Raw genomic sequence first — 14,663 nt, 5'->3', positions numbered from 1 at the left:
GGAGGAGGAAGAAGACCTGTGAGGCTGGAGTGAGTGAGCAAGGAGCCATTAGAGCTGGAAACACCAGCATTGGAGGCAATTGCAAGGAATTCGAATTTTATCCCAAACGCATTGATTGGTAAGCTTTTGGAGAGTTTTAAGGAAGAGAATGAAAGGGAAGTTCTTCTGTGCATTATGAAAAGCTTGCTCTGGAGATTCTGTAGAAAATAAAGGGTAGGAGAACAAGAGGAGAAGTTGAGCCAAGTTAAGAGGCTGTTGTAGTCATGGTGAAGACGGCGATGGCTTGGACCATGGGAGTCGCAGGGACGTGAATAGGTGGGTAGATGTGGAATGTAAGTAGAGGTTTTGGAAGAAGGAAAAATGGGGCAGTTCCCCACCCTCATCCCTGCCAACCCCAGCATAGATTTTCATATCTATGCAGGAAATCTATTTATAATAGATTCCACTGTTCATGTGTCAGTTTCTGGCTTGAGAATGCAGGAATAGCAAATTTAGGTGGCAAATATGACAGTTCAGTGTGAGTTGTTATATACAAAAGTTAATAGAGGAACAATTTTAAAAATGTATGTACTTCTCGGCTCCAGGAGAATGGATTGAGAGCCAGTTTAGCAGCCCACAGTGTCCCTAAAAGGAAGAACTTCCCCTGTGTCTCTCTAAGAATTCAGGAAAAGACTGACCCTGCTTGTCATGTGGTCACTCTGAACCAAATGTTTATCTGGAGGCAAGGGTAACATGGTGGATGAAGCACTCTTTATGTCCTGCATCCCATAATAAGACATAAAAGAGGGTCAGGGACCGTTCCTTCAAGGCAAAGGTACAGAGGAACAAAAACGTCTATAAAGATACCTTCATTTGGATTTCTCCAGATGCTACAACCCTTGGGAATGACTGGCCCAGGGTCATAGCCAGTCCTGATTGTAGCTGAAACTCTGAAACTCTGTCCTATTCCTTTGTCTTCAAAGGAACTTTTGTTAAGACCAAAATACAAGCTGCATATTGATAATTTTTTTCATTGACTTTTATATATTTGATTATTTTCTAAAACTCTATAAAATAATAAAAACTCAAGATTTTGCCACAGCCAGGCTCTCAGTGTTTCTTTAGGTGACATAGGACATAGAATTCCCCAGCACGAACTTCTCAGTGTGAAGCATAATCTGAGCCCTGTGCCTAGCACGATGGCCCCAGGTTCCTGTCCACTGGCCTGCACATCTTATTGAATTCAAATGTGTTTTGAGTACAAGTTCACAATCTCTGATATGAAATCCTAAAAAGCTCTGAAAACTGAAAGGAAAAAATTCCAAGTTTGTCACCAGTTTATTGTGACAGCACCACCTGATGTGAATTGGCCTGAGGCTTGTAGCCTTTATCTCACTTTGTGTGTATAATCATGTTTTGCTGCAGAAATATTGATATGTTTGGTTATTTCCCCAAAACTCAAAGAGGATATTATATAATATATGGTATATGCACGATATTATGAATTCAAAACACTTCTGACCCACATGGTTTTTGATAAAGAATTTTGGCTCTATAGTTCTATTTGCCTGTTACATGTTTTTCAATTAATAATCTCCACAAACTAGGCAAGCACAAACCTCAAACAAAAGTCCTTACGATTTGCCCTCGCTCTGTTACTGCTCCCTGTATGGTCTTATAGTTTAAGAACTATGTAGTATTTTCTAATTCAACATTTAGTACCTTAATCCTAATCCTGAAGGAAAAACAACATTGATTTAATAAATGATTAATAAATAAAAATAGTGAATACCACACTGAGCCTAGATCTCTCCTTCTCCGCTGGTATAACATGGAAGGAGGAGGAAATAACCTTTATCATCGTATGTGAAACAGAGTGGTCACGTGTGCTCTGTGTATAAGAACTACATTCATGTCCCCTGGAGCATAACAGAAGCCTCCAGACACAATTTCATGCCTTTGTCCAAATGCTGAAAAATTTAGGACCAGTAGTTGTGTGTTCACTAGTTTAGGAAAAGCTTTTCTATTTTCAGGGAACATATTGTTCCTCCAAGACAAAGGGGGATGGGGAGGGGAATGCGTTAAATATTTAATCCTTTACTCTCTCAATTAATCTGTATGGTTGTCAGGCTCCAAGAAACCCCCAATCATTCTCATCTTCTGCTATTCAAGCCCTCATGTAGTCCCTTCTGTATTAAATAGGATTGACCTATTTAATCAGTAGGATGGTTTTAGAAATGACAAAGTATGACTTGAGGTTAGGTCATGAAAGACATTGCAGTTTTTGCCTTGCCCCCCTTGGGTCCCTTGCTTTTGGGGAGGGTAGCTGCTGTGTAACGAGAACACTTAAGTAGCCCTATGGAAAGGTCCATGTGGCAAAGAAGCAAGGCATTTTGTCAGAAACCAGCACTGTGAGTGAGCCACCTGCAGCCACAGGCCAGCCTTCCGATAACTGCAGCTCCAGTCAACACCTTGACTTCAATTTCACGAGAAACCCCATACCAGAATAACCCAGCTAAGCCACTCCTGGATTCCTAACCCCCCAGAAACTGTGAGAAACAGAAAGTATTAGTTGTTTTAAGCTGCTAAGTGTTGGGTAATCTGTTATTCAGGAAAAGATAACAAATACACCTGGAACTTTTTGATTCAAGGAAGAAACATTGGTTTCTTTGATTATGAAAGTAATAATTACTGGTTGTCGGAAAAGTCATGATACATTTTTGCAACGAAAAACAGAAAAATACATCATGACTTTTCCAACAACCCAATACATGCTTGTTTCAATAGATACATATTACCTGGAAGCTGAAAATATCTTATAATATCACCCCTTTTACAATTGGTGGCAAATGGTCCCAGATTTTCTCCATGCAAATACTAGTATGTATACATATGTGTATACAAACACACATGTGTTTGTGATTTGTTAATACACATTGGCTCCTATTAAACATACTGTACTGCAACTTGCATATTCACTTTAAACCACTTATCTTGGCACATCTTTCATATATGTTCATATAAACCTATGTTATTTGTTAATATAGCTCCATGTATTTTATTATATGAACTTCTCCATTCCCTATTAGAGGGTACTTAGGCTGTTTCCAATTTCCACAAATACAAACAATGGTATGGTAGATAGCATGTGGGTAAATCCGGGGATATATTCCTGGAAGCAAAAATTCTGTATCCAAAGTAGACATGCTTGATATGCTGATAGATCTTTCCAGATAGCTCTCCCAAAAAGTTCTCCCAGTGTATTTGCCCAGGGAACGTAAACGTCTGTTTCCTTACCTCCACAGCACTGGGTATCCGCAATCTTTGTCAATCAGGTAGGTGAAAAATGACTCATTGCTTTCTTTTGTGTTTAATTGTTAACCCTTTTTCATGTTTATTGGCTGTTTGTGTTTCTTTTGTTTAGGATTATCAGTTCATCTCCTTTACCCATCTTGGAACTAGGTTATTGGTCTTATATATTGATTTGTAAGAACTCTGTAGATCCACATGTTAAGCTCTTTGCCTAAAATATATTTTATAGAAAATTTTCCCCAACTTATTGTCAAGACTGACTTTAACATTTTTGAATTATATTTTGGAACTTTTCTGTCATAACTCAATGATATCTGTTGTATAAAACATGAAAAAGGCTTATAATTTAGTTTAAAAATAGTTAGATTGAAAATTTAAAATAATCAAGAAAGCAGCATTTCCTATTATTCCAGTATTAACTGTTACTATGTTTAACTTTGGTGTCAGCAGCCTAGTTGATTTGGATTTTTGCTGTTTCCTTCTAGTTTCCCAAATACTGTATCCACCGTATTCCCAGAAGCCGTGAGGTTCAGCAGTCCTGGCTGTCCACAGTGCTCACCACCTTGTATGCCTCGTGGTTCTCCTTTCCTCTGACTTACCGAGTGAAGCCAGATTTGGTACGTACGACTGTCACCCCTATGGACCGTTCACTAGTAACAGGACAGATTGTTTTCTTAAACATCCATAAATACCATTTGTAAGTGTGCCAGATACGATACTAGACCTTTTACTAAACATATGCTAAAATGTGTCACTTAAAAGCACTTTACTGAAAAAGGGGAGAAATTTGTCTTCCCTTTCTAGCTATAACTTGAACTCGAAATGTACCCCTTTCTCCTTCTGGTCCCATGGCACTAACAGAGCAGTATCTTTGACTAATTTGTGCTCCTATTCACCTGTGGTTCTTGAGCCAACATCATGTGTTTGTCAGTGCGAGAAGAGCCAATTTTTTATTCCTTTTCAATACTCTTCTTGTTTTTGTCAAGACTCTGTTACCAAATATGGTGTGCAGTGGGCAGAAGGTCATACACACTCAGGTTTTTATAGGAAACTAATACGGAAAATAGAAATATGAAAACTTAATTAGTGCACTGTGTGCAACCCTACCTTCCTTATCTGTAAAGGTCTTAAGTTCTCTGTGGTCTTTAGGAGGAAGTTCTACTATTAAATTCTAAATGCACTTCAGTAGACAATGCAGAGCAGTGGATATGTTATCACAGTAGTGTACACAGTTCTTAAATAATGCTCTCATTCCTATTTAAGGCAGAATCCATTAATCAGCATAGCCTGAAAGGAAACCCTTTATTTGCTTTCCATGTACCTGAGTTCAGGCACAGTGAATATTAGTCTCATGAATAGATGAACAGAAATTCACTTAGCTGCAATGATTTTGAAGGCTCCCCATAATTTTGGTCATTACCTTTTACCAGCTGGATTGCAATTCAAGTCCCTTCCTTGAATGAGAATCTTAAAATCTGCATTTTCTGCATGAGTAGCTTAGGTTGATTTTTTAAAGAAATAATCTATACACAGTGAAATGCACAGATCTTAAGTGTATAGTTTGATCACATCTCTATCAAAATGTACAATGTTTCCATCACCCCAGAAAGTGTTCTCCTGCCCATTCCCAGTCAACCTGTAGTTTTAAGCAACCACTTTCTGATTTGTGTCACCATAGATTAATTTTGCTTGTATTTATTTTTAAATTTTTGACAAAATAAATTTATCTCACAGTCTCCAAACACATTTTTTGTGTGTGGAATTTAGATGCTTCCTTAAAGGATCATTATTGCCCTGAAAGGCTTATTTATTTCTAAAACTCAAGAGATAAAATCAAAGGGAGAGAAAGGGCCTTCACATTTTAAGCTGGAAATTTCAAGTTTACATTGACCAAATCACTAGAGGCATGGCCGCTTTCACTGTTAACAGCTAGGTTGAGTATGATGACTTTAGGACTCTATGGTGTTAAGGCTCCTTGTGTGGAGTCCTTCTCCTGTGCAGCCAGCAGGCAGATGCCATCTTTCCTGTGTTGAACTCTCCCCCCACGCAGCCAAATCTGAATCTGCATTGGACTAGTAACCTCCACTTGCTCCACCCTGGTGACTTAGGACCCCATCCCACCTAGCTCACCCAAAGCTGGAGACACTTCCTGGGAGAGCAACCAGCCCCACCCACATTGCACTCTTTCCTGGACAGCTCTTGGGTTCACAGGCCCCAGGCAGCCAGTGGCTAGTCTCTGTGGGCTCTGAGACTTGTGCTGAGTAGCTCCAGGCTCAGCACTGGCACCAGACCAGAATCTACATTAATCTGGTAACAGTCATTCCACCTTGGTGACTCCCTGAGACCCCACCTCACCCAACTCATAGACCACATGAGGCTTTTTCAGCAGCTGAACCTTATGGGAATAGGCAGGTGGCAACAGGCCTGGGTAGTGGGGGGTGGTTCTGACTTTTTGTGGAGCTACCCCAGTCCCTGTACTGGTGGCAGCATTCCTGGGTTTGCAGCGTGACCTCTCCCACATGCCTCCAGGCTTTGCACAGGCAGCGACCAACCATAGATCACTTTGTAGCTCCTACTAGGTAGTCCCCTGCTGGTCACAGGCAGTGGGTGACCTGGGCCTGTACCAGAGTCCCTCCCATGAAGCCCAGAACCAACATACTTGGAGGTTGGCTTCAGACCACAGCAGAGCACCACCCAATTAACCCCACAAGCGGCACACACAAAGGGATGTTTTGGCAGGCACCAGAGCCTGCTAAGGTGAATCCCACTACATTGGGGTCCATTCCTGCATAGCAAGCTGTAAGCTGTGGACATGCCTGAGGGCCAGTCTCACCCATTGCTGTGTCAAAGCAATCAAGGCTCAACTATAACAGGAGGGCACACACAACCCACGCAAGGGACACTCCTGGAGCACCTGGCACAGGTGACCAGGGAGACTGTGCCACTCGGCCCCACAAGGCACCTACAACATAATGCTATCCAGCCAATACTGGTAGATATAGCAGATCTATCCACTACATCGTAACAAACACAGAGAGGCAGCCAAAATGGGAAAACAAAGAAATACATCCCAAATGAAAGAACAGGAGAAGACTCCAGAAGAAGAACTAAATGAAATGGAGGAAGCAACCTACTAGATACAGAGTTTAAAACAATGGTTATAAGGATGATCAAGGAACTTAGTGAGAACTTTAACAAAGAGATAGGAAGCATAAAAAAAGGGCATAGAAACCATAAAAAAGAGCCAGTCAGAAGTGAAGAATACAATAACTGAAATGAAGAATACACTAGAAGGAATCACCAGCAAACTAGATAAAACAGAGGATTGAATCAGTGAATTGGAAGACAAAATAGCAGAAAACACCCAATCAGAACAGCAAAAAGAAAAAAGAATACAAAAAAAATGTGGATAGTTTAAGAGACCTCTGGGACAACATCAAGTGTAACAACATTCACATCGTAGGGGTACTGGAAGGAAAAGAGAAAAAGCAAGAAATTGAGAACCTATTTGAAGAAATAATGACTGAAAACTTTCCTAACCTGGTGAAGGAAATAGACATACAAGCCCAGGAAGTGCAGAGAGTCCCAAACAAGAAGCAAAACAGGCCCACACCATTAAAATGGCAAGGGTTAAAGACAAAGAGAGAATCCTCAAAACAGCAAGAGAAAGGCACCTAGTTGCTTATGAGGGAGCTCCCATAAGACTGCCAGCTGATTTCTCAACAGAAACTTTGCAGAACTGGAGGAAGTGTCAGGAAATATTCAAGGTGATGAAAAACAGGGACCTACAACCAAAAGTATTCTATCTAGCAAGGCTATCATTTAAAATGTAAGGACAGATAGAGAGCTTTCCAGATAAGAAAAACCTAAAGGAGTTCATCACCACCAAATCAGTATTACAAGGAAGGTTAGAGCGTCTTCTTGAAGAAGGAGGAGGAGGAGGAGGAGAAAATATGAATAAAATGTCAATAACTACGTATCTATCAACAATTACTTTCAATGTAAATGGATTAGATGCTCCAATCAAGAGACATAGGGTGGCTGGATGGACAAGAAAACAAAACTCTTACAATGCTGCCTACAAGAGACTTACTTCAGATTGGAAGACACGCACAGACTGAAAATAAAGGGATGGCAAAATGTATTTCATGAAAATGGAAACAAACAAAAAAGCTGGGGCAGGAAAACTTATACCAGACAAAACAGACTTTAAAACAAAGGTTATAACAAGAGACGAAGAAGAATCCAGTAATCCCACTTTAGGGTGTTATGCAAAGAAACCCAAAATGCTACTTCAAGGGGACATGTGCACCCATATGTTCATTACAGCTTTGTTTACAATGGCAAAGATGTAGAGGCAGCCTGGGTTCCGTCAGTAGATGGATGGATAAAGAGGAGGTGGTACACACTCATGTGTACAATGGAATATTGCTCGGCCATGGAAGGGAAAGGGCTCTTGCCATCCGCAGCATCATGGATGGCCCTGGAGGGTATTGTGCTGAGTGGAGTATGTCAGACAGAGAAAACAGATGCAATGTGACTTCATTTGTATGTGAAATCTAAATAAAATAAACAAACTACAAAACAGAAACAAACTTATGGATACAGAGAACATTTTGACGGTTACCAGGTGAGAGGGGGCTGGGGTGGTGGGTGAAAAGGGGGAAGGGATTAAGAAATGCAAATCAGTTGTTACAAAGTGGTGATGGGGATGTAGGGTATAACATAAGGAATATAGTCAATAATATTGTAATAACTATGTATGGTGTCTCGTGGGTACTAGATTTATCATGGTGATAGATGGAAAGAGGGGTGATAGATGGGGGGCAGGTTGAAAAAGATGAAGGGATTAAGAAGTACAAATTGGTAGTTACAAAATAATCATGGGGATATAAAGCATAGGGATTATAGTCAATAATATGGTAATAACTAAGAAAAGTGTCAGGTGGGTACTAGACTAGTCAGGGGGACCACTTCTTAAATTATACAAATGTCTAACTGCTATGCTGAAATTAATGTAAAATAATATTGAATGTCAACCATAATTGAAAAATTTAAAAAGAGTGGAAAGGTGAAGGAGAATAAGAGGGCCAAAATCCAGATATAAAACAGATAAATTAAGTCATGGGGTTGTAATGTACAGCATAGAAAATATAGTCATTAATATTGTGATAGTGTGGAATAGTGTCAGGTGGTTGCTGGACCTAACATGCTGTTCACTTCTTTGGGCATATAAATGTTGAATAAATGGTCTACACCTAAAACGAATATAATATTGTATGTTAGCTATATTTTTAATAGAAGTATTTTTTTAAAAGAGATTGTAATCTCCTGTGAGGCCAGTAACAACAACAAAAAAAATAGAACCAAAAACAGATCAGTGGTTGCCATTGTTGGGGGTTGCGGAGAGAATCAACTACAAAAGGACTTGAAGGAGTTTTTTGGGTGAGAAACTCTTCTATATCTTGATTGCTGCGATGGTGGTGGTTACTTAATTGTGTGCATTTTTCACACTCAGACGTGTACAATAAAAGGTAAATTTTACTGTATGTAAATTATATCTCAATCAATACAAATTTTTTAAAAGATAAAGTGGATTAAAATATGTGTAATTGCCAAAAGCATCAAAACATTTGGCTTTCTGTAGTTTTATATATGGCATTTAGTGATCTTTGAGTAAAAGTGATTTGGTGAGTCATTTCTCTTGACACTGAACCACTCCAGTGTTTACTTCTTTTTTTTTTTAAGCTGAGCCATCCTGCCACCTGTTGGCAGCTCAGCGGCTGCTCAGCTCAGGCCGGGAATCGAACCACTGTTGCTCAGAGCTCAAACTCTTGAGCGAGCTCTTAACCAACTGAGCCACTTGGCTGGCCCCACTCCAGTGTTTATAAGGCCTCGAGAAGTAGAGCAAATATTTAAATTGAGTTGACAGCATTTGTTTAAATTTTCTGGCATAAAATTCAGCACCTTTCTATTAAAAATCTGGGTGAGGGAGCATCAATAGCAGCCAAAAATGGCATATTTCATCAAATGAACTGAGTTGTCTCTGATCATTTCAGTCTCTTATTCTTTTCTGTTTCTCTCTGTAATCCTGGAAGTAGTGAATAGAGTTAGTCAAATTTGGAACGCTATATTATGTGTTTGATTTGTAGGTGAATCTATTATCATTGAAGTGTTAGCGATTAAAAGTATTATCTCAGGTGCCTGCTATGTGCTACTTTTCCACTTGGATGTCTAATAGGCATCTTAGTCTTTCTTGGTTCAAACTAGTAGCTATTTCCTCCTCTTTCCCAGCTTGGTAAATTTGCTTGAGTTAGATGTCCAGGAGACATCACTGATTCCTCTGTCCCACACCCTGTTTCACATGTTCAGTAGCAAGTCCTGCCAACCATGCCTTCGGAATGTGTCACCCAGTCTGCCCATTTCTGCCCACATTCTCTCCCACCTCGCCATCCCACCCCCAAGTGCATGCCTCCTAACTTGTCTGCCTGTAGAAGGAAGTTCATGATGCTCTGCAATTTTTTTTACCACTTAACAACCAATGTTGTTTTTTAAAAAATGTAAATTAGGTTTTGTTACTTCACACTTAACATTCTCCAATGGCTTTCTGTGCTCTTAGAATAAAGTCCAAACTTCTTAGTGGCCTGCACACTCCAGTCCCAACTTGCTTCTTTGACGTCTTCTCCTCTTTTCCCCTAGTTGACTATGTGCAAGCCACAACTGCCTTTTTTTTTTTTGAACAAACCCAGCTGATCCATATCTCAGAGGCTTTGTACTTGCTGTCCCCAGTGCTAGGGGACTCTGACCCTGATCTAAACATGACTAGCTCCTTTTTGTTCTCTGAGCTCAAATGTTACCTCCTCACAAAGACCGGCCCTGACTACTGGCACTTCGTCCAGTCGCAGCCTCATCCCCCTGTCATATTTCCCTGCTTTAGTTTCTTCATAGTACTGATCCCAATAAAAAAATTATCTTTTTAGGTGTGTGTTTATTTTCATTCCGTATAAATTGTGACTGCCTTGTTCATTGTACTTACGCGATAATGCCAGTCCCGTCGTAGGCTCTTGGTTTATATCCTTAATGAATATTCCAGTCGCCGTGCTAGTTACTTGGTGCCAGCGTGAGTGAGACATGGCTCCTGCGTTCAAAAAGCTTACATTCTGGTGGAGACGACAAATGGGAAAGTAATTATAACACAGTATGTCCAGTGCCTTAATGGTGGGAACTGAAAATCGCTCTGGGAGTATTACAAGAAGTCAGTAGTTCATATATTCACAGATATTTGTCGATGACCCTGCTCTGTGACAGGATTTATAGCATGTTTGGGAGATATAAAAGTCAGCACAATAGATAGTAATCTTGCCCACAGCTGGGTGGTTACATGTGATAGATCCTCTGTGCAGAGTTGGGTAAGGTTCAGAATGGAGATAACATTTAAGCAAAGATGGATAAGAGTTGATCAATCAGACAAGAGAAAAAGGTCATTTTAACAAGAGCATACATTAATAAGTCCATGAATAAGAGAGTCACATAATGTACATAAAGTTGAAATATTTAGACTATACTTTTATTAATTAGAATTTTACATAGAATATTTTAATGTTATAAGAAATTAATGGGACCTGGAACTTGAAATGTCAGTGCAGTAGTAAGGTAGCCATTTTTTTAAGGCTAAATATATAGGTACTGTTAAGATGACATGTTTGGCTTTTTCTCTATAAACCCCACAGACTTCTTTTCATTGAAATCCAATGGATTTGGATTTCAAATCCAAAGGAAATGGCCACTTAAACATTTGATCGATCCTCATTTTGATTCATGTGAATGCATCCACCTAAAAGTCATATTTTTAAAATCTTTTAGAAAAATAACATTTGTTGAACATTTCCCATGTGTCAGGCACTATCCTCAGTACTTTACATGTATTAACTAGTCCTCTGACATAGTACTATGTTCCTCCATTTTTAGATGAGGAGCTCAAAATTCAGAGAGGTGTAAGTACCATAGTCACCAGGCTAGCTAGTCAGTGTAGCATAACTCCAGTTCTCTTTAGAAATGGATCAGATTCTGCCAGTATTAGCTAACTTGCTCAATTAACAACTTAACTAGTACTTTTGTAACATCTGCATTGTAGCAGGCACTTTATAAAAGGGATGAATAAAATATAGCCTATGCCCTCAAGAAGCCTAATATATAGTTAGCTTCAAGAAAAATGGAGTAAAGAAACAACAGGTAGACATGAAATAGAGAGTAATTCTGTTGGGAAAAAAACTAAGGGTACATTTCTATAATATATCATCTATATATCACATTGTGTGCTCACCACCCAGAGTCAGTTCTCCTTCCATCACCATATATTTGATGTAATTTTACTAACTACTGTCACCGCAATAAGTTTAATTTAAAAACCTGTTTAAATCAGAAATAGTTCTTCCATCTCTGCAGCCTGCAGCTTGCTCTGCTACTGGAGAGCCTTTTAAAAAGCATTTGAATACATCTTTTTTAAGCATTTTTTTCTATTTTGAAATAACTGTAGACCCCAAGAAGTTGCAGAAATAGTATATAGAGTTCCATGTACCCCTCTACTCAGCGTCCCTTAATGGTGGTGTCTTATATAACTGTAATATAATATCAAAACCAGAAAATTGATATTAGCACAATACTGTTAACTAGACTACAGTTCTTATTCCGTTTTTATCATTTTAATATGTATTCATGTGTATGAGTGTATGTGTAATTCTGTGTTGTTTTATCCATTTATTTATCTGTGTAACCACCATCAAAATCAACATACTTAGCTGTCCCGTCACCCCGAATGAAGGAACTCCCTTGTGCTACCCCCATTCCCTGTCCCACGGCAGCCACTAATCTGCTTTCCATCTCTATAGTTTGTCATTTCAAGAATGTTCTATAAATGGAATCATACAGTATGGAACCTTTTGAACTTGACTTTTTTTGCTTAGCATGATATACTTGAGATCCACTCAGTTTTTTGCATGTATCAATAATTCCTTTTTATTGCTCAGCGGGATTCTAGTATATTGATGTATCAGTTTGTTTAACCATTCACCCATTGAAGGACATTTGAATTCTTTTCAGTTTTTTGCTGCTATGAATGAAGTTTCTATGAACATTCATGTACAGGTTTGTGTATAAACATAAGTTTTTGTTGCTCTGGGTAAAGACCCAAGAATAAAATTGCTGGGTCTGATAGAAAGTTCAGGTTTAGTTTTATAAGGAATTGTCAGACTATTTTCCATTGTGGCTATACTATTTCATATCTCACCAACAAAGTATGAGAGCACCAGTTTCTCTGCATTTTTTTCTAAGCAAAAGTTTTTACTTTTGATGAAATCTAGTTTATCAGTTTTTTCTTTAATGGATCATTCTTCTGTTATCATGTCTAAGAACTTTTCACCTAGCCCTAGATCCCAAAGATTTCCTCATGTTTCCGCCTAAAAGTTCTATAGTTTTTAAGTTTTTCATTTAAATCCATGAATCATTTTGACATAAAATGTGAGGTTTAGATGGAGGCTCAATTTGCCTGTCAGTGCCCAGCACAATTTGTTAAAAAATGCTTACCTTTCTCCACTCAATTGCTTTTGCCCCTTTGTCAAAAATCAGTTGGAAATTAAAAAAATATATATTGGTCAGATGTATGTGTGCTAATCTACTCCTGGCTAGGACTTCTAGTACTATTTGGAATAAGAGTGATGAGAGCAGACATTTTTGCCTTGTTCCCAATTTTAGGGGAAAAGTGTTCATTCTTTCACCACTAAGTATGATGCTACCATAAGTTCTTTTAATGGTTGCTCTTGTCAAGTTGAGAAAGTTTGCCTTCTATATTAGGGTTCTCCTAAATGGATAGAAGAGGATTTTACTCAGCCTTTTGGTTCTATTTAGATCTTCAATTAATGAATCCCACCATACTAGGAAGGGCAGTCTGCTTGACTCAGTCCACAAATGGTAATCTCATCCAAAACACCCTCACAGACACACCTATATTAATGTTTGACCGACGGTCAGGGCACCCTGTGGCATAAAATTACGTAAAATTAACATAAAATACATAAAATTAATCATCACAATCTCTGTTCCTAATCGGCTGAGTTTTTTCATTAATAAGTGTTGAATTTTGTCAAATGCATTTTTTGTATCAATTAATATGATTATGTGATTTTTCTTTAACCTATTGATGTGGTGCATTATATTGCTTGAGTTTCAAGTATTGAATTAGCTTTGCATTCCTGGAATAAATCCCACTGGATCATGGTGTATAATTTTTATATAGAGATGGATTAGTTTACCAGTAATTTGTTAGAAATTTTTATGACAATATTCATGAGGGATATTGATTTTACCTTTCTGTTTTGGGCTGTTTTTTGTTTTGTTTTGTTTTGCTATTGAGGTAATAGTGGCCTTATGAAATGATTGGAAAGTGTTTCACTCTCTGTGTTTTCTGGAGGAGAGTTTAGAATTGATGTTAATTCTCCTTTGAATGTTTGGTAAAATTTTTCACTGAAACCATCTGGTCCTGGATATTTCTTTTTCAGAAGCTTTTTAGTTACGGATTAGATTTCTTTAATTGTAATAGGATTATTCAGATTATCTGTCTCATATTGGGTGAATTTTGGTAGTTTGTGGTTTTAAAGGAATTGTTTCATTTCATCTAAATTGTCAAATTTATGTGTAGAGTTGTTTGTAGTATGTATTTCCTTATTATTCTTTCATACAGCTTTAAGATCTGTAGTTATGTTCTTTGTTTCATCCCTTATATTGGCAATTTGTGTCTTCTGTCTTTTAATATTTGTTAATCTTGTTAGAGACATCAGTTTTACTGATCTTTTCAAAGTATTGGCTTTTTGTTTCATTTATTTTTTCTGTTCTTATGTTTAGTATTCCTTCTGATTGCTTTGGGTTCAATTTGTTCTTTTTCTAGTTTTTTAAAGTAGGGGTTTAGATTATTGATTTAAGATCTTTCCTCTTTTCTAATGTAAGCATTTAGTACTATAAATTTCCCTCTCAGCACTGTTTTAGCTTTATCCTACAAATGTTATGTTCTATTTTCATTTGGTTCTAAGTATTTTCTATGTCCTTTGAGACTTCTTCTTTGACCCATGGATTATTTAGAGTGCTTTGTTTAATTTTCAAGTACAGTGTATTTAGAAAATTTTTTCCTGTTATCATTCTCTTATTGATTTCTATTTTTAATTCCATTATGTTCAGGGAACATATTCTGTTTTTAAGTATGTTGAGGTTTGTTTTATGATCCCGGATATGGCCTGTCTTGGTAAATATTCCATGGGTATTTGAAAAGGATGTGTATTCTGCTGTTGTTGTGTGGAGTACTGTAAAATTGTCTATTAAATTCT

At 38.1% G+C, this 14,663-nt stretch overlaps 1 protein-coding gene across 1 annotated transcript in view; it reads left to right on the top strand.

The window, feature by feature from the left end:
- The window catches only part of ALG14 (ALG14 UDP-N-acetylglucosaminyltransferase subunit), an 83,243-nt gene that overhangs the window by 23,471 nt on the left and 45,109 nt on the right, over positions 1–14,663 (top strand). Inside the window, exon 3 of the mRNA XM_019634042.1 lies at positions 3,777–3,908. Coding sequence (XP_019489587.1) covers positions 3,777–3,908 — 132 coding nt within the window. The remainder of the gene's footprint in view (positions 1–3,776; positions 3,909–14,663) is intronic.

This window comes from Hipposideros armiger, unplaced genomic scaffold (assembly GCF_001890085.2).
Source record: "Hipposideros armiger isolate ML-2016 unplaced genomic scaffold, ASM189008v1 scaffold_1484, whole genome shotgun sequence".
NCBI classification, from domain to species: Eukaryota; Metazoa; Chordata; class Mammalia; order Chiroptera; family Hipposideridae; genus Hipposideros; species Hipposideros armiger.
The sequence above is the reverse complement of the archived record's forward strand: the minus strand, read 5'-3'. Positions and strand labels throughout refer to the sequence as shown.